The 23,735-nt window shown below is 38.9% G+C and overlaps 1 protein-coding gene across 9 annotated transcripts; it reads right to left on the bottom strand.

The window, feature by feature from the left end:
• Positions 1-9,030: 9,030 nt before the first annotated feature.
• On the bottom strand, positions 9,031-23,347 carry LOC103723542 (casein kinase II subunit beta-1-like). 9 transcript variants are annotated; one of them, XM_088712264.2, is made up of 6 exons: positions 23,123-23,347; positions 22,601-22,902; positions 21,273-21,491; positions 12,005-12,114; positions 11,736-11,898; positions 9,031-9,429 (listed from the first exon to the last, which is right to left on the bottom strand). In XM_088712264.2, exons 2-6 carry the CDS (start codon positions 22,833-22,835, stop codon positions 9,299-9,301), a joined length of 858 nt encoding a protein of 285 aa, XP_088568390.1. In that variant the 5' UTR covers positions 22,836-22,902; positions 23,123-23,347; the 3' UTR covers positions 9,031-9,298. The 9 variants fall into 9 exon arrangements, with proteins under 9 accessions (XP_088568390.1, XP_088568392.1, XP_008812710.1 ...); XM_088712266.2 differs by having other exon boundaries at positions 23,242-23,294; XM_008814488.6 differs by having other exon boundaries at positions 11,733-11,898; positions 23,123-23,269.
• Positions 23,348-23,735: the final 388 nt, after the last annotated feature.

Here is a 23,735-nt window from a genome sequence, read left to right as displayed (position 1 = left end):
GTCGCTGTGGGGAGCTCCTGTCCTGTTTGTGAAAAAGAAAGATGGGAGTATGAGGCTATGCATCGATTACCGGGAATGAACAAGATAACAATAAAAAACAAATATCCTCTACCCCGGATCGATGACCTGTTTGATCAGCTGCAGGGTGCCCAAATCTTCTCCAAGATAGATTTGCGGTCCGGTTACCATCAGTTGAGAATCAAAGCTGATGATGTGCCAAAGACTGCATTTCGAACCAGGTATGGGCACTATGAATTTCTGGTTATGCCTTTTGGACTGACCAATGCTCCGGCTGCATTTATGGACTTGATGAATAAAGTCTTTAGGCAGTATTTGGATCAGTTTGTGATAGTTTTTATCGACGACATTCTAATCTACTCAAGGAGCAGAAAGGAGCATGAAGACCATTTGAGGGTGGTGCTACAAATCCTTCGAGAGAAAAGGCTGTACGCCAAGCTGAACAAATGTGAGTTCTGGCTGGACAGTGTGGCGTTTCTCGGTCATGTGGTCTCCAAGAAAGGAGTGTCAGTGGACCCCAAGAAGATAGAAGCGATGGTGGATTGGCCTCGTCCTACCAACGTCAAAGAAATTAGAAGCTTCTTGGGATTAGCCGGGTATTACTGGCGATTTGTAGAAGGATTCTCCAAAATAGCTACACTCTTGACCCATTTGACTAAGAAACGGGCCAAGTTTATCTGGGACGACAAGTGTGAGAAAAGCTTTCAGGAGCTTAAACAAAGGTTAGTTTCTGCCCCAATTTTAACATTGTCGTCCTTCATTGGAGAATTTACTATCTATAGTGATGCTTCCAAGAACGGGCTAGGCTGTGTGCTGATGCAAGACGGCAAGGTAGTAGCCTATGCCTCGAGGCAGCTGAAACCCTATGAACAGAATTACCCGACCCATGACTTAGAGCTAGCCGCAATGGTGTTCGCCTTGAAACTTTGTAGACATTATCTGTACGGCGAACACTGTGAGGTGTACACCGACCACAAGAGCCTAAAGTATATATTCACCCAGAAGGAACTGAATATGAGGCAAAGAAGGTGGTTGGAACTTCTGAAGGATTATGACCTGAGTATTAAGTACCACCCAGGGAAAGCCAACGTGGTGGCTGATGCCCTAAGCAGAAAGTCAGCAGCAGGCTCCGCTGCATTACTCACCACTCAGCCTCGATTCAAAAGGATCTCAACAAACTGCAAGTTGAGGTACTTACCTGAACTACAAGAAGTCTGCTGGCCACTCTGAGTATACAACCAACATTGATCGACAGAATAAAAGTTGCCCAGCAGTCTGATAAGCACACCTGCCAGCTCAAGGATGAAGTGGAGAAAGGGTTGCGACCCAAACTCCAAATCCACCCAGATGGCACCCTGAGGTTTGGCCACCGATTGTGTGTTCCGGCAGATGTTGACCTAAAGAGGAAAATTAATGGAAGAGGCCCACCAATCCCATTTCTCTATTCACCCGGGCAGTACTAAAATGTACCGGGACCTTTGGGAACATTACTGGTGGAAGGGGATGAAGAGAGAGATAGCTAAGTTTGTGGCCCGATGTTTGACCTGCCAGCTAGTAAAAGTAGAGCACCAGAGGCCAGCAGGGTTACTGGAACCGATAGAAATTCCAGAATAGAAGTGGGAGCACATCACGATGGATTTTGTTACAGGACTCCCCAAAACGGTAAGAAAGAATGATGTAATGTGGGTGATTATTGATCACCTCACAAAATTGGCTCACTTCCTACCCTTCAGAATTGGTACCCCTTTGGACAAGCTGGCCCAATTATACATCGACGAGATTGTACGCCTGCACGGAGTACCAGTGAGCATCATTTCTGATTGCGACCTCCGATTCGTATCCAGATTCTGGGAAAGCTTTCAGAAGGCTATGGGTACCAGTCTGAGGCTCAGTACAACATACCACCTCCAGACTGACGGCCAATCAGAGCGGACAATCCAAACTCTGGAAGACATGTTGAGGGCGTGTACTGTGGATCTAGGCGGAAATTGGGATAGTCATATACCTCTGGTGGAGTTTGCATATAACAATAGTTACCACTCCAGTATTCAAATGGCTCCATATGAAGCTCTCTATGGGAGAAAATGTCGATCCCCCCTACATTGGGATGATGTCGGGGAGCGGAGAATGTTAGGCCCCGAACTGGTCCAGCACACCAGAGACAAAGTACTTCTGATTAAACAAAGGCTTCAGACTGCCCAGGACAAACAGAAAAGATGGGCTGACAGAGAAAGGAGGGCTTTGGAATTTTTGGAGGGGAACTTTATCTTCCTAAAAATTTCTCCATCGAAGGGTATTACCCGATTCGGAAGACACGGCAAGTTAAGTCCTCGCTACATCAGCCCGTTCGAGGTTCTTGCCAGGGTAGGCAAGGTTGCCTACAAGCTGGCCCTACCTCCAAAACTATCAGGTGTGCACAACGTCTTCCATGTCTCTCTGCTACGGAGGTACATCCTGGATCCCAGCCATGTAGTGCCACATGAGCCTCTACAATTAAATAGAAATTTAACATATGAGGAGGCACCCCTGCGCATCATAGACAGAAAAGAGCAAATCCTTCGAAGACGCACCATTCCCTATGTTAAAGTCCAGTGGACCAATCACACCGAAAGGGAAGCTACCTAAAACTGGAGGAGGAGATGCGTCAATGTCACCCTCAGCTCTTCGAGAACCAAGGTATGTTTAATTTCGAGGATGAAATTTATTTAAAAGGGGAAGGATGTAATGTCCGGGCCCAATACTGTAAGGCCCAGTCGAAGGGTATTGGGCCAGGGAGGGGTTAGCAGGCCTTGCAAGCCCAGGAAGAGTAGGCTGCCATCTCCCCGAGGGCTGAAAGGACAGTATCACCAGGTGGCCAATGGAGAGACCCCCACAGAGCATGCACAACAGAAAACCGCCACCTCCTCTTCCCCTCGACAGCCGAGTTGTGAGCTGGCCTGAAGGGAAGGGGCAGCTGGTGGCTCCCAGGGCTCTAAGGAAGGAGAGGATGCCACCTCTCCTTGGGGTCAAATCCTAAGCCAAGTTTTTATAGCCCTGAAACCTGCTAACCTTGATTTTTGATATACCCTCCTAAACCTCTAACCCCGTGGAATTACTGTGCCAGAGAGCTTGGTCCTGGAGCTGGAGGCAGAAGGTACCCCACAGCCTAGGAGAAGGAGGGAGCTTGCCGAGAAGGAGGCACCGCCCGACCCCAGTCCACTGAATCAAGGTAAGGGCTTTGTAAGTAGGGTTTAGGGTAGGAAATTGGGGGGGGGGGGGGGGGGGGAACCCTTGTGGGGGTGTTCTCCTCTCTGTTTCATAGGAGATCGGCACAGGGAGTGAAACCGGCGCAAGAAGGAAAGGATCGGCCTTGGGCGAGATAGGAGAAGAGGACCCACGGGCTGCGGGCTGGATCCACAGGCCGCGGGCCGGCCCGAGGGTGGCCAAGCCCAGGCCCAACTCCCACCCGGGCCGAGCCCAACCGGACTCGGCCTGCGAGTGACAGACCCCGGCCGGGGCTGCCCTCGGGCGGAGGGGCAGCCAAGGGGCCGCCGGGTCTGGCCGTGCCGGCGACAGACGCGGCCCCAAGGCCGCCAGCCTCAGCCGAGCCCCACCTCTCCGCCGGCCGAGAGGTGGTGGCGCGATTTCCACAAAGAAAAGGGGGAAAAAGGGGGAAGAGGGAAACAAAAGAAGAAGAAAGACAATATATATATATATATATATATATATATATATATATATATATATATATATATATATATATATATATATATATAAAGTACTTACCTCGGGCCACGGTCTTACCTAGCCATGGTCGGAGCCGGTGAAGACCCCCGGAGGAGGTTCGGCCTCGATCTCACCTCCCGGACCTCCCCCTCTTCTCCGGCATCACTTCGAAGAAGGGAAGAAGGGGCCAACCTCCCGCCGCCGTTGCCCGAGGGAGGAGCACCCTTTCGGCCGGTGGATCGGGGGGCGCTGCATCTCCCCGGTCGTCTGCGAAAGAGAGAAGGCGGCCGAGAAGGGGCTTCGGCCGGAGCGGGAGGGGACCGGAGGCGGAGGAGGCTGGAAAGGGTTTCGGTGGAAAGCGGGGGAGACGAAGAGACCGGAGGGGAGAGAGAGCCACGAGCGGAAAAAGAGGCCGAAGCCTCTGGAACCTCCGAGAAGAGCTCCTAACAGGCTACCTAACGGGTCGGATCCGGGTCCGGATCCGAAACCTGTTAGGCCCAATAAACCGAAACTGATTTGATTAAGCCCAATTGAAGGACATGAGTCCAATTAAACCCAAATAGCATCAGGCCTAAACTTAGTTGAACCTGAGCGAACCTAATTAAGCCAAATGGGTTGAACCCAAACCCAATTAAGCTCAATTCAGCTGGGCCCGAACCCTGTTCATAACATGTTGACTCCAGCAGGCCCAATTAGCCCTAATCAGGCCCCGACCAAGCCCAATTATATGGCAGAAGGCCAAATTGGCTCGAAAAAGGGTGAACCTAACCACAAATCCGACCCAACCCTTTCACTAAAGGCCCAATTAGGCCTTGTAAACCCAAATTCACTTTAATTAAACCCAAAGGCTTCAAGTTGGGTGAATGGAACTGGGCTAAAATCCTTGATTGGGATACAAACAAATCCATGGTAAGATGAACGAAATTTGTGATAATTAGAGGATAATGAGGGTCTTGCAATGTGATTTTAGGAATCAAGGACCCGTCGTCCGGACCCAAGAAATTGGAATACTACTTATAGTAAGTAACCTGTTCTAATCCTACTTTGGATCATGTCATGTTATTAATATCTTCCTAAGTGTTATTCAAGTACATACTTCATGATTGTTATGTTTTGATAAGTAAGTAACTTGCCTGATTTACAATTTATGTCCACATATGCATTACGATTATGCTGATATTTTAAATCATGCATGCAAGTTAGTACAGCAAAATTCCTATTTAGCCGAAGGGCACTATAGATGGACTCAAAGATGCTACTGATCGAATGCAACTAAGCTGGCCTTGCTCGTGGCCGAGAATGACTGAGCCTGCCCCGTCAGTGGCTGAATAATAACTGAGCTGGCCCCGCCAGTGGCCGAAACTGACTTCGCAGTAGCATCCGAGAGAATGGACCACGGCATGCCGGGGGCACGATTTCATATGCATACTTTATGAAAATATTTGTTTGATTCAAAATACTATTTGTTTACCCAGCATACATATTTTGCCATGATAAATTGTTAGATAATATGCATGTCAGCTTCTCAAACCCTGATAAACAAGTTTAGTCTTTTAGTTGATCCGATAAGATTATGCATGATTACTTACTGAGCCGTGTAGCTCATACCTATTGTTTTCATTTCTTTTCAGATCCTCACCAGTGATCGCCTTCGGACATATTTTTCTTTTGTAATAGAGCTTCGTATTTTTGGAGAAGCATATACACTTTTGTATACCCACATAGTATAGAAGTTCTATATTTTATATCAGCCTTAAAGGTTGAACTGCAATTATTTTTAATATATGAAAGTTTGAAATTTCATTGGCTACCTGTTACCCCTGTAAGAGGCTGCGTGCTATTGTGGGCGGTAGTCGGCAATTGCACGGCCGTGTCACGGACCCGGGTCCGGGGCGTGACAGGATGAATCTCAAAAGTCACTTGTCAGCAATAGCTACCAACTGAAACTTGATCCAACCATAAAGGGGAACAATTTAGAAGTAATCCATCCTCATCAGTTACTGGAATATTATTACTGACTGAGTTTCTTACTCTCATTGAAGAGTTCTATCAGTAAGAACCATATCCACAGGCATCTCATTCTACCATCTCAACAAACTAGAGTACCCAGCTGAATCTCAAAAAGTTTTTGTAAAGCCCAGCAAACTGGGCCTGGTCCACTTAACTAGCCCAATCGCTTGGGCCCAAAAGAAAGAAAATGGGGCCTATTGCTGGCCCGGAGTGGCCAGGGGCCAGCCCGATCTTGACCAGCCCTGCCTGTGGGCTTGTGGGCCGGCTCGAATAGGCCAGACCCAAGGTCGACCCATGCTCAAGCATGGGAGGAAACAAGGAAGAAGACTCCCAGCTGGGGTCTTCTTCCTCTTCCGAATCCAGCGGAGTCAAAGACTTCGATAAGGTGATCCGAGTTCGATTCGAACTCTAAGATCATGCCTATATATATATATATATATATATATATATATATATATATATATATCTTCCTTAGATTTCCACCACCAGATTCACCGGAAATCACCGCCGATTCTAAGGTTGCTTCCTTGAGCTCCTCCTCGATTCATCACCAAAAAAGGGCCTCTAAAACCCCGCCGGACCAAGGTAATTGCCTTACGCCTCCTCCTTCTTTTTCTAGGTTTATAGGTGTCCTTGTTTGGGTTTGAGCCGGCTAATCGCTGAGATTCAATCCGAAACAGAGGTGCCCTATTTTGGCGTCCCTTCCTCCCATGTTCACAACCACTAGCCGCTAGTTCGAGCCGGACTTCACCACTTACTGGATCGTCGAGGTTGCATGGTCGTCGGTCCAAAAAATCGGCCATGATCCATGTCGAGTTTGATCACCCCTTGCTCTTGTTGATTTCTCTTCCTTCTTCCTCTCTTATTTCTCTCTCTACAAAGTTTTTGTCTCTTGACTCATGCGAGACACGTTAATTGATCCAGGTTGATCTATGCCATTGACGACCAAACCTAGACCCCTGATTGAACCGAATGAGATTCCTTCTCTTCTCCATCTTTTCTCTCTCTAGATTCTCTCTCTATGGGACTTTCTCTCTCTACTCTCTCTAGGATAGTTGGATCCAGTAGAGACTCATCACAGTAATTTTGAATTGACCTAAGTGAAGGATCCTGATTTAGGGTCATCAGACGGCGTGTCAGCCCCACCCTAGGCTCGCCAAATAACGTTAGATTTGATTGCTTCGATCTTTGTTCAACCATTTGTGCCCTAGTCTGAGCATGATACAATGAATTTCACTTTGATCGAACTGACTAAGTTGTTGGGCACTCCTGCCTAGTCAACCTTGTAAGGATATTAGAATTAAAGTTCTATTCTTGAAATAATCACGATAAATTTTGATTAAAATATAATTTTTAAATATCAGGATCTAAGAAGAATTTTCAAGATTTATTGGATCTGTTAGTTGGATTGCGTTCGAGGTAAGTAATGTAATTTTTTTCTAGATTTATCTACAAATTATAAATATTATTTGAATCAAATTATCTTGATTTATGAACTTGAAGCATAATATTTTATTATTATGTATGCCTCTTTTCAGAATATTGTATGATTCTTAATTGAGCGTAATGAATTCGATTTGGATTATGTTTGATTGATTTTGATATTACATCTTTTGATTTAGAATAATGAACATGTTTTGAGAAAAAAAAGGTTTGGATCAAAATGGATTTGGACTCATTGCCAGACTATGTATCGATACCCTGCCAATGGGGTTATATGCTGGTATATCGATACCTTGCCGGTAGGGGTTATACGCTGGTATGTCGACACCCCGCTTGTAGGGGTTATATGCTAGTACATGGACACATTGCTAGTGGGGGTTATACATTGACATATCGACATCTTGCCAGTGGGATTATATGTTGGAATATCGACAACCTACTAGTGGGAGTTATACGTTGGCATATCAATACTCTGCTATTGGATGTTATGCGGCGGCACTCTGATGTGATTATAGTTTTGTTCTGTCGAAATAAACTTGATGATTTGAAAGATAATTAATTTATGAAACCAGCTCCAAAATTTTGAAGTGACTGGATACCGTATCGATTGGACTTTAAATCGATGTATTTTGCATGCTTAATTTTAGTATATTATTATTTTATTACTGGATTTATCTAGCTTTAAGTGTTCATTGCTTACTGAGTTGTTTAGCTCATTATACGATTTCTTTTTTTTCATGAATTCAGAGAACTAACCTACCGGAGTTTCCAACATGGGAGAGTAATTAGAAGAACTGTGGCACAAGTTATCCTAGATCAGAGTTTATTTAAATTATGTATTACCTTGGACTAATGTTAGAATTGTGAGACATTGTAAGTTGAGTTAGTTAACGAAATAAAAATTGCATATATTAGTTAAATTATTTCTGCTGCCCGATTTTGATATCATGATGAGATGCCTTGCATGCTCGTAGAAGAGTTTCCTACGAGTCTGCGGTGGTTGCTGCGATCTCTGGCTTGCGATCTGAGGTCGGGCGTGATAATTTCGATATGCAATATAAAAATATTTTAAAAAAAGAATCCATCACAAGGCACTACCCTTTTTTTTTTTTTCCTCTTTTGAAGGAAACCGCAGATATTAATCAATGATATTGGCATTCGCAGAGACCTGCAATATCAGTAAAAGCGGCAACCAAGATTACTACGTCACACCATGATAGACATTCTAGGGGATGGCGCATTACCATTTCCAAAAGGCTGCTGTTTCAACAAGCTTTGGCATGCGTGCGTGCGTGGGAGAGAGAGAGAGAGAGAGAGAGAGAGAGAGACATTCACATGTAGTAGGGGTGGCAATTGTAGCCAACCCACCGGATACCCAAGCCAACCCAACCCGAATGGAGCAAATTTTGCCTAACCTGTTTAAAACACAAAGCGGATATAGGTTCTAGATGCCGCAAATCCGACCCGATATAACCTTAATCTAAATCCCTCCCTTCCAAAACTACAATCATTTTAGAATGTTTATATAATAAGTTCCATACCCAACTCAACCTGCTGTCTGCCTCGACCCGACTCATCTTGTCAACCAAACCCAACCCAGTTTGTCTTGTCTACCGAACCCGACTCGTCTTATCTGCCTAACCCAATCCGACCCACACCATCTAATTTACCCAACCTGACCCACACCATCTATTTTGCCCGATCCGACCAAAGATGAGTATGGAGCTTTCATGGATATAGAGTTTTTAATTACAGGGTGGGCATGAGTATCGGCTAACTCGACCGATACCCGACCTGTTACCATCCCTTGGGACAATGCCGGCAAGCATATATCAGATTACGAAATACAATAACTGAGGCAACATAAATAATTCATAAACCATGAAAAACTTGCTTAGGCTCTTTAGTTACAGCTAAAATAAAATAAAACAATAGCTTCATCATAGCTTGATGCATAGGTCAGCACATTCCAGATGTTCTCTTAATAATATAAAATCAGGAAATATTTCGATGTTGCACTCTCACCACTGCAGCCTCACACTTGCCAAAGCATCACCCTCCAATAAGAACAGCATGACAAAGCCCTTGAGCTGTCACATGATATGCGATGCCACCTAAAACATTATGGCTTGTGAATTTTAAAGCCAAAGACTCTTGGAACATATTTCTGTGATGTCTTTTGCGGCTTCAGGTGTCCATATGTCATCAGGAACAGGTGAGGAAATGTGGTGCCAAAATATGCTCCATCAACATCTACACAATGTCAAGAAAAATCTAGCAAAGGATTAAAACTAGAAGAGTAGCTCTGGTGTATCAAGTAATATTAAGGCTGTTGGTATTCAGAAAAAAAATAAGACTCATCAAAAGCAGTTCAACACACAGGTGCCTTCATCTTACGTCATTGAAAATTAAAAAGCACGACGGGCTTGGCTGCACAAATTGAGGGCTGTTTGTTTGCCAGCAGTTGCAGTTGGCTGCAATTGAATTACAGGCGCCCAAAACAAATGTTTGGATATCTGCAATGGCAACTGGAGGCCGCAGTTCAATTTGCAAAAAAGGGGCCCAAAACTTATATTTAGAACTGCAACCAACATTGGTCGCAGTTCCATTCACAAGAATCCTTTATAATCGAGAAAGCCCTGATGAATGAGTGCCCTCAGTACTCCAAGCTATAATGTGCTTATTATTATTACCATTACTACTACTACTACTACCATTACTATTATATGTAATGATTAATATATATATATATATATATACTAAAATTTAATTATAATCTATTATTACAATATTGTTGAATATTGTAATATTTAATATTTATGCAAGATTATAATATTACGTTATATTCCTCATTAATATTATAATATCATTAAATATTTTAGATATTTAAAATGTTATATATAATTATATATAAAAATATTGAATATTAAATAATTACATTACAATATTTCATACTATATGTAATATTATAATTGATATATATAAAATAATCATCTAATATGTATAATAATATAGTCTATATACATTATATATATTTAATAATTATTATTATATATAACGATTTTTATTATTATCCAAATAATATTGTAATATTATTATATGTAATGATGAATATATATATATATATAATCTAAAATTTAATTATAATCTATTATTACAATATTGTTGAATATTGTAATATTTAATATTTATGTAAGATTATAATATTATTATATTATATAATATTACGTTACATTAGTCATTAATATTATAATATCATTAAATATTTTAGATATTTAAAATGTTATATATATTAAATAATTACATTATAATATTTCATACTATACATAATATTATAATTGATATATATAAAATAATCATGTAATATGTATAATAATATAGTCTATATACATTATATATATATATATTTAATTATTATTATTATATATAATGATTCTTATTATCATCCAAATAATATTGTAATATTAATTGCAATTATATATAGCAAATAATACAACATAATAATGATTAGTTAATACAATACACATTACAAAAATATATTTACGATTACAATAATATATCTACCTCTTATTATATTAGATTATTTTGCATTGATTATTATACTAATCCGATGATAATTTAATAGCAATATTATTTTTATTTTAATCATAAAAAATCATATGATAAATATTATATTGTAATAGAACATGTAAATAGTTCGTTGTTTCTCAAAGAGGAAACCTTACAAGCTCAATTACAAGGTAACTATATCTCTTTCACATCAAACAACTAAATAGCTGTAATTGTATCTGCAAGTTTTCACTCACAAAACAACCAAGCAAAGCCTGTTTCTACAACTACAATTCCAACTGCAGGTAACTGAACTGCAGGCAAACAAGCATCCCCTTACTGGTTTAAAATTCAAAACATGACACATTTTTTTGTGTATGTTTGTGTATTTGAAAGCGAGCATGCATGCGCCAAAGAGAGAGAAATTGAGCTAGAATACTATTGGTAGGATTAGAGTCTTAGCTCTACTAGTTCAAAATCAATGATGTGCAATTTGACATGAGAACTCATACCATGGTCATCTTCTGAAATTTTTAACATAACAATCATATATTATATATTCCCAATATCTCCTAGTTAGCTATCAAGCAGATGCAAAATGGGCAGTTAATACTTAACGACCCAGTATGTTGATATGTTTTGATTTCGAAGCTCTCAGACTGAAATTTGACTCAATTTAAAATGTCTATGTTATGGTGCATACAAGCATTATAAAGTCTACCAGTAGCCATTTATGTTTTATTCACTTTGATTCAAAGATTAGATACAGAGAAAAAAACATTTCTGTTTTTAAAAAATCAAGAATGTTGTAAATCACAATTAGGGATGTGGATCATCAATCCAGATGGCCCATCATTTAATTTCACATCAATAGGGGTCAATCCACCAGCAAGGATTCAAGCTTTGTGTGCATGGGTGAGTGTATTAGTGTGTGCACGTGTAAAGACACATTCATTTGTTAATGCAGTTTGAAAGCACAAAAAAGAGTTGCTAAACTGAAAGGATATTGCCTTGGTACTTGGATCGTGGGTAGTATATATCTTCACATTTTGGACAATAAATTTTCACAGTGCTGGATCGAGGAATGTCTGATTGCCCAACTGGAAGGCATGGTTGACCACAGCAATACAATCTAGGGCATCTTCCAAAATCATAATTCTTGTACTTATCCAACTGCAAAGAATATCCATTTAAATAGCTATTTTCAAGCCAAAAACTTTCAACTGAAAAAATGAACCATGGTAAACAGCAGGCTCATCAAAGTCAAGCGAGAGCTTACCATTGCCGCCATCCCTTTACTGGTTAAAATGTATCTTACATGAATCAGACCATATAACATCTCTGCTGCGGATTCAATCAACTCATTTTGTTCCTCAGTAAACATATCACCTGTGCATTTCCATGACCACAACCAACCAATGTTACTAGACAGCAAACTAACCCGATAAAAAAAGAACATGCAATCCAGTAATCCTAAAGTGCCTGCTTGATTTTTCATAAGAAATTATCTTAAACACACAGTGAATCACAAAGACAAGGTCAAGGAAACAGCAACATGGTCAAAAAACTATTCGAGAAGAAGCGTTAAAAGACCAGCAATGCACAAATTAAGAAAAATAGATGGATTAGAATGAAAGATACTTATGATTAACTTGCTAAACCATATATCATAAATTAGAGAATATATCCAAGGTTAACAAATTGACAGATCATCATTTTCCAATATTATGGGTCTATGCATGCCTGCATGCATGTGTGCATGCATGCACACATACATACGTGTCTGTGTGTAGATATATGCATACATATGTGTCTATCTCTGCGTGTGTAGATACAATTTGCAAGCTAATTGCAAATAAGTGGGTGTTAGGCAAGAAAAATGCAATTTTCGTATTCACACTCAACAACTGCAACTAAAGGTATGCATGAAAAACCAGTTCTCAGGGCTTCAAAATGAAAGGGAAACACTACATGAACGGCTCATCATGGAGAGAAAAACTTACTGAGATGGGGGCATACCACTAGTGTCTGCAGTGGCTTATAACATGAACAGAGCATTATTAACAGGAAAAACTCCTCACAAAACAGATGTGTATTTCCTATCACTAGTATCATTCTGAACTAAGGTTTGCCGTCTCAGTAGCGGTTTCCGTATAGACACCATCCTATCATAGTGTCGGCACACAGTATGGTATAAAACAGCAAGACGTATCGAGTATCAGTATAGTACGAGATGGCATACCAATACGGTACGTCCGGTGCAGTATGGTGCCGACAGGGACAGCGAACCTTATTCTGAACAGTATTTTCAAAATACTTCTTTCAAAAAAAAAAGGAAAGAAATTGTAAAAGCATTCCAGTAAAATGAATATCTAATTATATGCGCTTGGATCGCACATGTAAAGGATAAATACTTCCTCTTTTCATTCCATAGTGTCAATTTTTTTCAAAAAATGTCACACAAGATATCTTTCTAGAAAATAGGTATGGGTTCATCAATCATGTATCTAGCATGTTTTGCATGTCATAAACAATAAGCACAACATACTGGTTTTCTTATCTTGGACATTATGAACCTCATGTCAAGGCCTAATATATTGAAAATTGTAAGCATGATATGAAAGAGATCCCCTCAAGTAACAATTATTACATAGTTCTAAAGCTAGTACAATAGTTTATCAATTATACCAGAGAGAAACTAGAAATAACGATTACGATAGCACAGCTTAATCATACAATATATGCTAAAGAGTTTCTTCATTAATTAACGTTCTACATGTGATGATACTTCAGTTTGTTGCATATTAAATCTGAGACGGCACAAAGCATGGGGATAACTGAACTGCGCAATATAACAAAGGGGTGACACCTGACACGTTCCGAAACACCTGATAAAAAAAGATTCTCACCAAGTTCATTAAACTGTGCACATCATATCATGAAGAACCTAAATTTTGTATTCTACATTAAAGAAAAACACATAGGGAAGCCAACTTTCAACAGCAAACCATCTAAAATGGAACACAAAAAACTTCGGTGGTGGTGGTCTGCATCCCCCAACCATGCCACATAATGTGGATGTCAGGTGTTGCCAGAAGAACCTGACATGAAGGCATTGTAGCAATAAAATAGCCATGCAAACAGTGGTACAACCAATAGGCAAGGTATGGCAACAAATATGGCTCTAGGTGACCTGAAATATATGCTCCACTATGCACATTACATGATGTGGTACCTCAAAAATAGCATAGTGCAATTATTAAATGACCAACATAAGATGGAGGAAGGTCTATAAACCTTGCTTGTGATAATAGAACAACCTATCCTCACGAACAATCATCTTATATTGAGATGACAAATTATCAAGCCCTATTTCAATAAATACATCTACTGCACAACTCGCAACAAGACCTGCTCCAGATCTTGTTCCCATGTACTACTTACAGATGTTGCTGCAGCTTATGATATTACCCTTAGGAATGAAAATGGGCGATACTATTTTACGCCTCAGCCCATCCCGACACTTAGAACAAGGGATGTCCCTAGACATGCCAATTGGGATGCTACGACAATGTGGGACAGTCCCATCCCGACAATAGGGATGGTACCTCATCCTGACATCCCGTGAGACATCCCACTGGATTCAAAACAATAAGAAAAAGTGAGATGAGAGGCAATTAAAGTGGAGAAGAAAACATGATAAATCTTAAACATGAATCCACCTTATTTTTTTCTTCAATACAATATGTTCTTTTCTTAACCATTAAATGAAAGACCTTAATGACCCAAACCAAGCCTTGACTAGCTTATGGTCCACCACACTATCACCAGTATCCTAGGGACCTCGACTACATTTTAAGAGTTTGTCCAACCCATGATGTCCCATAGATCCAGAGGTGACACCCAAAACTGACCAATGTACAATCGAATTGGTCTTAAATAATCCAAACCGAACCCAATTGTCAAAAATCCTCACCCAGATCCATTTATTTCAAGTGGGTCAGTGGGTCCAAGTCAAAAATTGCCACTCTTGATTTTGCTAAATGCTTGCAACAATTATACTATAGCACCTTCCAGCTTCCTACTCCAATTCTATATTTGTCCCTCCTCCATTCTTCAACATTATAGATCCAAGATAACAAGTGATCACCTAATGGTGCCTCTTGGCAATTATATTGTCGATTGTAGCCATATTTCTGTCTCTATTATTATCAAAACAGCATTATACACACCATAAACCCTTAATTGAAAACTTTATATAATAGAATTCCACTTCCTCTTTTGATGACTTGTAATTATGGTCCATGTTATGGTTATCCAGTATTTTAATAATCATTATAAGATAGGCTAACTATAAAGTATAATAATTACCATCTACTATTATTGCCACATTACACATTTTGTAAGCAGTTTACACATGATTTAGGGCAAAATCATTTGTTTTGAACAAAATCAAGGCTGACCAAATATCATACCAGATTTAACACATAAATTCCACTGTATATGCCAAGCATTCACTTCCCTTTCATTTACCTAAGCTAACATTTTTATCTCTTTCTAGATCAAATCATCTGTTATGGAAAAATTGAAGCCACCCTCCCCCCCCCCCCAACCCCAAAAACCAAAACCTTCCTCTCCCCCCTGCCTGCATACTACTATACAATTGTTTCTCCTACTGGATTGTACAAGGATGCCTATAAACAACAAAGGAAATGAATGTTAAGCTAAAGTAGTTCTTGCATACTTTGATTTAATAAATTAACCATCCTTTATAATATGTTTGTTACCACCAATGATTTGTATCATACTCACTAAATTTCAAGTACTGCAGGTCTGTAGCCTAGTCTAAATACAACATCAAAAAAAATTTTAAAAAAATGAGGCAAATCAAATCTTTGGCGCTCAGCTTATGCTCATTCCATTACAATTCCATTAATTTCTAATAGTATTATCACTAGGATGCCAGCATGATCGGTTAAGCACAGTGCTTTTCTTAAGTACACACTAAAAGAAAGATCTTTCACTTGAGGGGGTTATGTAAAGTTACAAGATTATAGTGACTTGCTTAGAAAATATCAAAATCCCAGAGGTAAACACGGAAATCAGATCAAGTAATAATGTATAGGAAATAAGCAGTGCAAAATACAGAATTTTGATTGTTATATTATAGTCTAGTCACATAACAATCTAGTATGCATAGTAACTTAATTAAAAGCATCACTGGGGTGATGCCTATCAAGCTTGTAGGATGTCAAAAAATTTATTGTTGTCCATCATATCTCCATATTAACTACTCTCACACACAAAAAAGGTCCAAAATGTGAGCAATCAATGCATATGTAGGTCATAATAAGCTATTCTTGGATATCATTATTCACAAGGTTGGAAATCAATTTTGTAATTAAGCTAAAATATCTGACACGGGAGCCCAAAAGCTTGACAAGTAAATAGCCCAACATTGTTCCTTCTTGCAATAAGCAAGAATGGCTTGCTCATTCTCATCTCATATCAACAAACCAACTCCAACATATTGCTTTTGGAACATACCTATTTACGTATAGTTAAAATTCATTCATGGCATGGAGCTTTTCATTTAGTAGGCTTTGTCATGTCATGTACAGCCAGAATCCGTATTACCAATTTTGACTCTATGCCCATCATATGCTGCAATTTATTGAACAGAAGCATTTCAAAAATTACTACCTTGAGATTACAATACACCATTGTTGAACTAACATCTTATACCAATGGACTTTCATTGTTGGTCACGAAATCATAGAAAGTATGTCTTGCACAAGAGCAAGCATGCCCAAAATTAATTCATCAAAGTTGATCAGAAGAAAGCTGAAGACAATATTATAAAAGGAGGAATAGTATCTCTACATGCACTGAAGAGCTTCTGGTAAGTGTGATGACAAGTAGAACATTTTTATCCCTTTCTCAATCTTTAAATGCATTTTTGCAAACTCTGTTAAAGAGAATAGGGAATTCACCAAGTCAACATTGCCTCACACTACCTAATTACTTCTACTAAGGAATATGGGCAACTTCTCATATGATGAACTTGGAAACTGAGAAAAGTGAATCATCAAATTCCATGGACTCTTGGGAATGTGCTCATGCTATTATTTAAGAAAATAAGTCTTCAACACTCTCAAGGCAAGATTCAAATGACAAACTCGCACCAATAAGGTTGACCGCCTCTTTTGAAGTCCAAGCCTTCTTACCCTAAGATACAGGGTTCAAGACTTGATATTGATACCCACCCTGGTTTGTCCTAAGTCAATAAGGTTCCGAGATGGTAGCATCCCAACTCTTGAAATGTCCTCTTTTCGTTTTCTGTTGACAATTTTTAACTTTTATGGTTTAAAATGAATGTAATGAAATTTTATTTGTTTTCGGGTCCTTAAAGATGGTTTTTGAGTCGATGGAGGGTTGAATGGTGCCAGTAATTGTACCGTCATGCTTCCTCACCTGCCTCTCTTCCTCTAAGTGAGGCCCTACTATGACAAACAAAAAACAAAAAGAGAGTAATTGTGCTCTCTTTTTCAAACCAAGAAGACATAGTTGTGTCCCAGAAAGCACCAGCCTCTTTAGTGGTCTATCTCGACCAGCACCAACCAGGACAGGTGAGATGTCCCGGTTCACGCCTAAACCAGCATCCCGCACCAGACCCAATGTCTCATTTTCCATGTGGCACAACATCATACCATCAAGTTCGATAAGATATCTCACAGACTCGTTGATGTGCCTCTCTCTCATATATGAAGCTAGAGAAAGGATGGAGGTTAGAAATATCAGCAAAATTTGTGTAGACTCCAAGTTTTATGGTCTACTGCATTTTACCTTCCTAGAAGTATTCACAATAATCTTGAAAACATAATAGTGAGATATGCATGGAGTTATCTATATTAAATGTAAAACAAAACAAGAAGGTACCAGTATTAGATTATTATTATTGGAAATCAGCTACCAAATCTTTAACCCCTTGGGACATGTTTAACAAACAGGACATCCTAACGGGATAAATGGATATAGAGCAATGACCTTTTTGCAACATTGTCATAACATTAAAGGGGGCCGATTCATCATCATTAGAGCCCAAAAATCAAACATAAAACATGTAACATTAAAAATCCACATCTTACAATGCCCAAAACAAAGATAGCAAAAGTTATTGAGAATTCCTACTTGTGCATCAAATAGTCCAAAAATAGACCATTCAAATGGCATGATATATTACTCTAATTTGATTTATGGTTTTCAAAGAATTTAAACCAATTTAATTTTGCTTTAATGTTTTTTAAGTTATCTAGATCAAGATTTTTGGTTTCAATTCTGGAGAAACAACCTATAATATATTTGAGCACACAGATTATATTGGTACTATCTATTTTGTTTACTTAATGCATAGGTAACAGACCTCCAAAGCATATGATTTTCTTACTTTTTCGATGTTTTAAATACAATGAATTGTAATTAAAAATATTGATTGTCAATTTAAAATGCACGTCATTCATTTTGCATTGGAAAGATTGAAGCATCAATCAGTCCTCTCTCTACATCCCTTTTCTTTTTCCTACTTCACTTTAAACCGCTCGCCAACACTGGAGCTCCAATAACCACCATGACATCCTGCATGGTCACCACTATTGCTATCCTCTACATGAGAAGGAAATGCAGACACTCTTGCTTATCCTCTCCCCTACTATTACCACTGCCACCTGTTCTTTTGAGACTACCACCGCCACTAATCTTCCTTAGCACAAGTCTTGCTATCACCCAACACCTCTGCCCACTCTAGCTTCAAGGCTTGCAGCTAATCCATTATTGCCTGCATAGTTAGTTGTGGCAATTGTTGATCCCTAGCCACCACTACGATTATGCTCCTAGCCACAGACATGAAACCATCCTACAAATAATGTTTCTACAAGGGGATTAAGACCACAAGATATCGATCCATAATCCTATTTCTGCACCTTAGTTTTTTAATTTCCACGCACACTAGCATGGATTTTATTGTTTTAGTCCAAGCACATTGGGCTCTCATTCATTTCAATGCAAATCACTCAAAAAATACAACCAAAGGTCCTATATAGACAATAATATCATATGTTCTAAAATGATTCCTATTTGTTTTCTTGACCTATGTTCTCTACTTTTGTTGCCTCTTTGTAATTGAGATTATTTCTATATCTTTTTTATCATCTTTAACCAAAATTGGAGCCAAAATGACCAATACTACCAAAACAAAGATCCATTTAGTTTGACCAAATCTCAAATCCAAATCGAGTTTTTGAACTTAGAAAGCCACCATCACATACATGAGTTGCATAAAATGATCAAAAGTAGAATGGAGAAAAACTTGTTCAAACAAAAGGGTAATGGTCCAACAAGCAACATAATGGTGGCATTGTGAATATCCTTTAAGATGATATGCACGTAGTTAGACAAATTAGCATATTGTAGTGAGTACGGCCGCAAGCTCACAGAACCCAATTTCAATTGTTAGAAAAATTCTTCCTTGCATTATATAATGGAAAGCCCAGTGAGAAAGAAACAGAAAAATATTTGCATCAAGGAAGTTACAACATTAGTTCTAGATGCTTTCATTTTGTGGTTTCAATATATTTTTGTTGTTTTCAAGATTAACAGTGGCCCTACAAATGATTTTGATATGCAAGTGCTTGTTGAACTTGGTATCTCTAATCTAAATCCTATGAAATGCACTTTAACTAAATCAACAGAACAAACCACCTCTTTATGCTTTGAAATTGAGTTGTAATGATGCATCCTGAGGTAATCCTAGTTTGTCAAGTGGTATTAGTGTCACAAGGAAAGACAAAGGCATAATTATTTTAGGTTTTACTTCCCTTTATGGGGTTGAATTATGATGTCTTTGCCAAAATGAGTACACTTCTTGATGGATTGAAACTTTGCAAACGAAGAGGCTTCTCTTAGGTAATTGTGGAATATGATTCTTAAAAATTGTTGTCAACACTCATATTCCTTAAAAACTTGGGTATCTTGTTCAGAAAATCAGATTGCTGGCTAATTGCACTTGTGTGGTGGACCTGGTGGTACAGCTTATATTTAGAGAAAACAATTTGCTCGGTGATCAAATGGCAAATCTGGTTATACCTAAAAAGAGTATTGTTTTCTGCCCTTCTAACTTTCCTCCTTCTAGTACAAAAGATACTCTAAGGACTAGATCAATTGGGTTGCCAGCACCTTAGAATCAATTCTTCAAAGATTTCCTACTGATAACTGTCTGTGAATTTCTTTTCTTTTTACATTCATTTTCTTCTTTATATTTCTCTTTTATCTAATAAGCTGTCAAGGATCCATGCCCAAACCCCACCCTAAACAAAGGTGATTTTAAAAAAATGGATGAAGTGATGAATAAATGTGGAGCGCCTATAAAACCAGGGGAAGAACATCCAAAAGTAGTATAAGAGCATGATCAGAATTATTAGAATTACCATATAAAACTGCAAATCCATTTCAAGGTAATTTTTTTCAGAATTGAGCTCCTTGCAATACTTCTATTATTTTTTCATTGCTTAAAATGGAAAGAAGCATTTTCTCTAATAGAACTTAGATAATACAAGTTCTGACTTCTGAGAATGCACGGTAGCAATGCAACATTCCCAAAGCAATTTTGAGAATTTTAATCTCTAAGTTCGGAGCTTTTTCACGAATATATAAATTATAAATATGTTTTGATTGCTTCAAAACATAGTCATTGTACCAATGCAGCCAACACCTATAGATATTATGATAATCTTTAGAATTCTGCCTAATTTATTATTTTGGAATTTCTTATATTTCCCTATTGCTTTGCTCATTCTAATTCCAAATGGACACATTGTATTTTTTCATAACATAATTGAAGCTGCCAAAAATAGAATTGAAGCCACTAAAACTGCCTGCAAGGAAAACCAATACCAAGTTTTCAAACCTTGTGCAAAATTACCCAAGTCATTAGCAGCTAACTTTTCTCCAAGAACGCAAGCAAAGGCATTGTGGGCCATGGTACATGGAAGTTTATCTATTTTTTCCACTTGTACTCTTGCGAGCAAGTTTCAAGACTTGCTTGCTTCTATTCTTTTTTTCTCTCTTTTTCTTTTTTTATAATTGTGGGGTTTGGATGGGGGATCAGGTTTCTGCTAGTGAGAACTGCCTTGATTCAAAGAAAGCTATGAACCAAAAAACCTATATATCCTGAATGGGTTAGAATATTAAAAGGACTAAATATTAAAAATATGAATAGGACTGAGCAGTAGTAAAACATGAAGCAAGAAAGTAAGAACTTCTAAAATTTAGAAATGATGGTGACATAAGCAAAATAAAAAGTCAATAGATAGACAAACCAAACTTTTTCAAGAAGTAGCAAATATTCTCAAGGAATCATAAGCTACTAAGTAACAAGAATACATTAAGCGTTCATGTTTCATGTTATATGAACAATACTATACCGCTGTGTTAAGATTACAATACATAAGAGCAAAACCCTTCATAAAGACTACAGATAAAGTTATGCTTACCATGAGAGGATTCAACATCCAGAATCAGATCGAGAGCATAATCATAATAAGGAACTTGGCCGCTTAACCCACAAAGATTGAAGTCATCTTGTATGTATTCATCATCAACTTCGCAAAAGAACTCATTCCCTCGTAGATTACAGAACCATGAAATCCAAGATGTGTCTTCACCATCAGAACCACTAACATCTGACTCTTCACTGTCTGTTTCAGATTCTTCTGTAGAAAAGAGAATGGAAAAGGTAGAAACATGTTTAAAAAGGAACGCGAGACAGCTAAAGAGTAACAGCATAGACACATTTTAGACAACACAGCTTGAACACATCATGCACATTATCAAGATGCAATTCAAATGCCCCGAACAGTTAATCCTGAATAGCCAAGTCTCTGAACATCTGGAACAGATGCAAACAAACACTTATAAATATATGTGTCCAGGTATAAAGAAGGAAAAGGAAATTACAGAACTTGAGCATGTGAAGGCACACATCAATTAGTACAACATTCCGAAAAAAATCATCACAACTTCAACAGAATACTGATGTTTGTAAATCTTAAGTGTGACATGGATTGATTATTGCAGACAATAGAAAAGAATCCATGGTTAACCAATGGCCTCCAAACTCTTACATAATAGTGCCAAGCTTTTACCTCTTCAAGCAAGCAGCCTTTACGTTCTCCTGTTAAACAAATCAAAAGTCATATAAATCACTGCAATAAATGAAGTTCTCCTCCTCATCTTTGATGGAGCTGGATCATCTTTAGTTTGCACTCCAAAGACAAAAGTTTTGGCAAATATTCTCAGCATATATTATAGTTTGAGTTTACCAGTAACATAGATAAACCTCAATACAAAAATTGCCCATGGATTTCGGCAAAAACTAATTGGATCTATAACTAGACTTCTTCACTGAACTGCCATGTCATCTCCTCACAAGCTAATGATTGCACACGAGATGGTGCTTTTTGACAATTCAAAGCAACCACATATGTCAGAAATTAACACATTCAATACTAAGTACTCCCAACTGCATGGAATAGGCATTTAAGCATAATAAAATGTGAAATAAGAAAAAAATTACATAAAAAAAGATCCAGCACAAGTCAGCAGCTATCCATATGATTGCCTTTCAAAAGTTCCCGTGTTTTGTGTCCCAAAACATTATAATCACATGACAACTTAAAGGGAAGTAGAAAAAATCGTCTGCAGTACAATATCAACCATTACTACAAAATTAATAACAAAAGTAAAATCAAAAGAATATCCAAAAGACTAGAAGATGGAGATTAAAACCAAATGATTAAGAAAAAGGAAAAAAAATACTTACCATCAGAGCATTTGTTCTTGGAAAGAGGGGCAGACCGCTGGTCCCGGTGGTGGTCCGGCTGCTTCCCGGCAGAGGTGGAGAGCACGGAAAGCCGGTCCTTCTCCCTCCCGTTCAACCCCCTGGAAGTCGAGGGCGAGGACTTCTCCAAGTGCTTGTCTAGGGCATCATTGATCCGCTTCCGATCGAAGGGGCCGATCTCCGACTTTGACCCTCTCGCTCCTCGATCCCTGTACATATCTTCCGCCCCCTCTCTACGCTCTCAACCCTTCTGACGAGCTCAATCGACTCACCGCCCCAACATCCTAAACAAAAACAAAATAACCTGTTAGAGAGCAAACGGAAATCAGGCTTGGAATGGAGAGAAAAACGAGAAAAATCACGGATTTGATGACTGATAACCCTAGATTCAGATAAACGGACGGGAATCGAGGTAGAAACCCGAGATTCTTGGGGAGCCCGACGGGTCGGGGCTTGGGGGAGGGGGGAACGCAGCGGGGAAGAGGGAAGGGGTAATATGGAAACCTTGATGGGCGTTATTGGAGGGGGCGCTACGGACCCACGATATTTTTGTATTTTTGATCTCAGAGTTGCCGAATACTGTTGTTTTTTTCAGATAAGAGCGCCTGCCAAGTGCCAAGTACCTTTAATAATGGCAGCCTAAACCATCCACCAGTATTGGTTCTGCCCAAATTTCGGATCAGCCTAGGAAAACCTTGGGTCGTTTATTTTGATGTTCTTAGTTGTACCCAACTAAGGGAGATGCAATTAGAATTAAAATTTTAAGTCCCATAAAAAAATTAAAATTTTATGATTGATGCTACTTCTTCCTGCGCCAGTGATCTCTAAAATTATGCTAATAAAAAAATTTAGACTGTATTTTTACAATACTTGTAGGCCCACTAGCAATATATTAAAAATATATATATTTTTTGTTTTTGGGTACCAGAAGAAGGAAGAGGTATAGGCCTCGACAAAGATCAAATGAGCTAACTGGGTTGAGATTTGATCACCCCTTTCCCAAAATATATATGCTTCCAAGAATGTAAAAGCCAGCCAATCAGCCGCCGGATTGTCCTCCCTATGGATATGGATAGCTTTAAAGGCTCAAATGGCTCCCTTTAATGTCTCTTACTAA

This window comes from Phoenix dactylifera, chromosome 16 (assembly GCF_051530095.1).
Source record: "Phoenix dactylifera cultivar Ajwa chromosome 16, Ajwa_hap1_PhDact_Kaust_v1.1, whole genome shotgun sequence".
Lineage (NCBI taxonomy): Eukaryota > Viridiplantae > Streptophyta > Magnoliopsida > Arecales > Arecaceae > Phoenix > Phoenix dactylifera.
Note: the sequence above shows the minus strand (reverse complement) of the source record. Positions and strands in the feature narration are given on the sequence as shown.

Coding starts and splice junctions, on each gene's coding strand:
- LOC103723542 (XM_008814488.6), bottom strand. CDS start 22,835: ATGTACAGGGATCGAGGAGCGAGAGGGTCAAAGTCGGAGATCGGCCCC. Junction 12,115..21,272: donor GGATGTTGAATCCTCTCATG/GTAAGCATAACT, acceptor GGAAATGCACAG/GTGATATGTTTACTGAGGAA. Junction 11,899..12,004: donor GTAAAGGGATGGCGGCAATG/GTAAGCTCTCGC, acceptor TATTCTTTGCAG/TTGGATAAGTACAAGAATTA.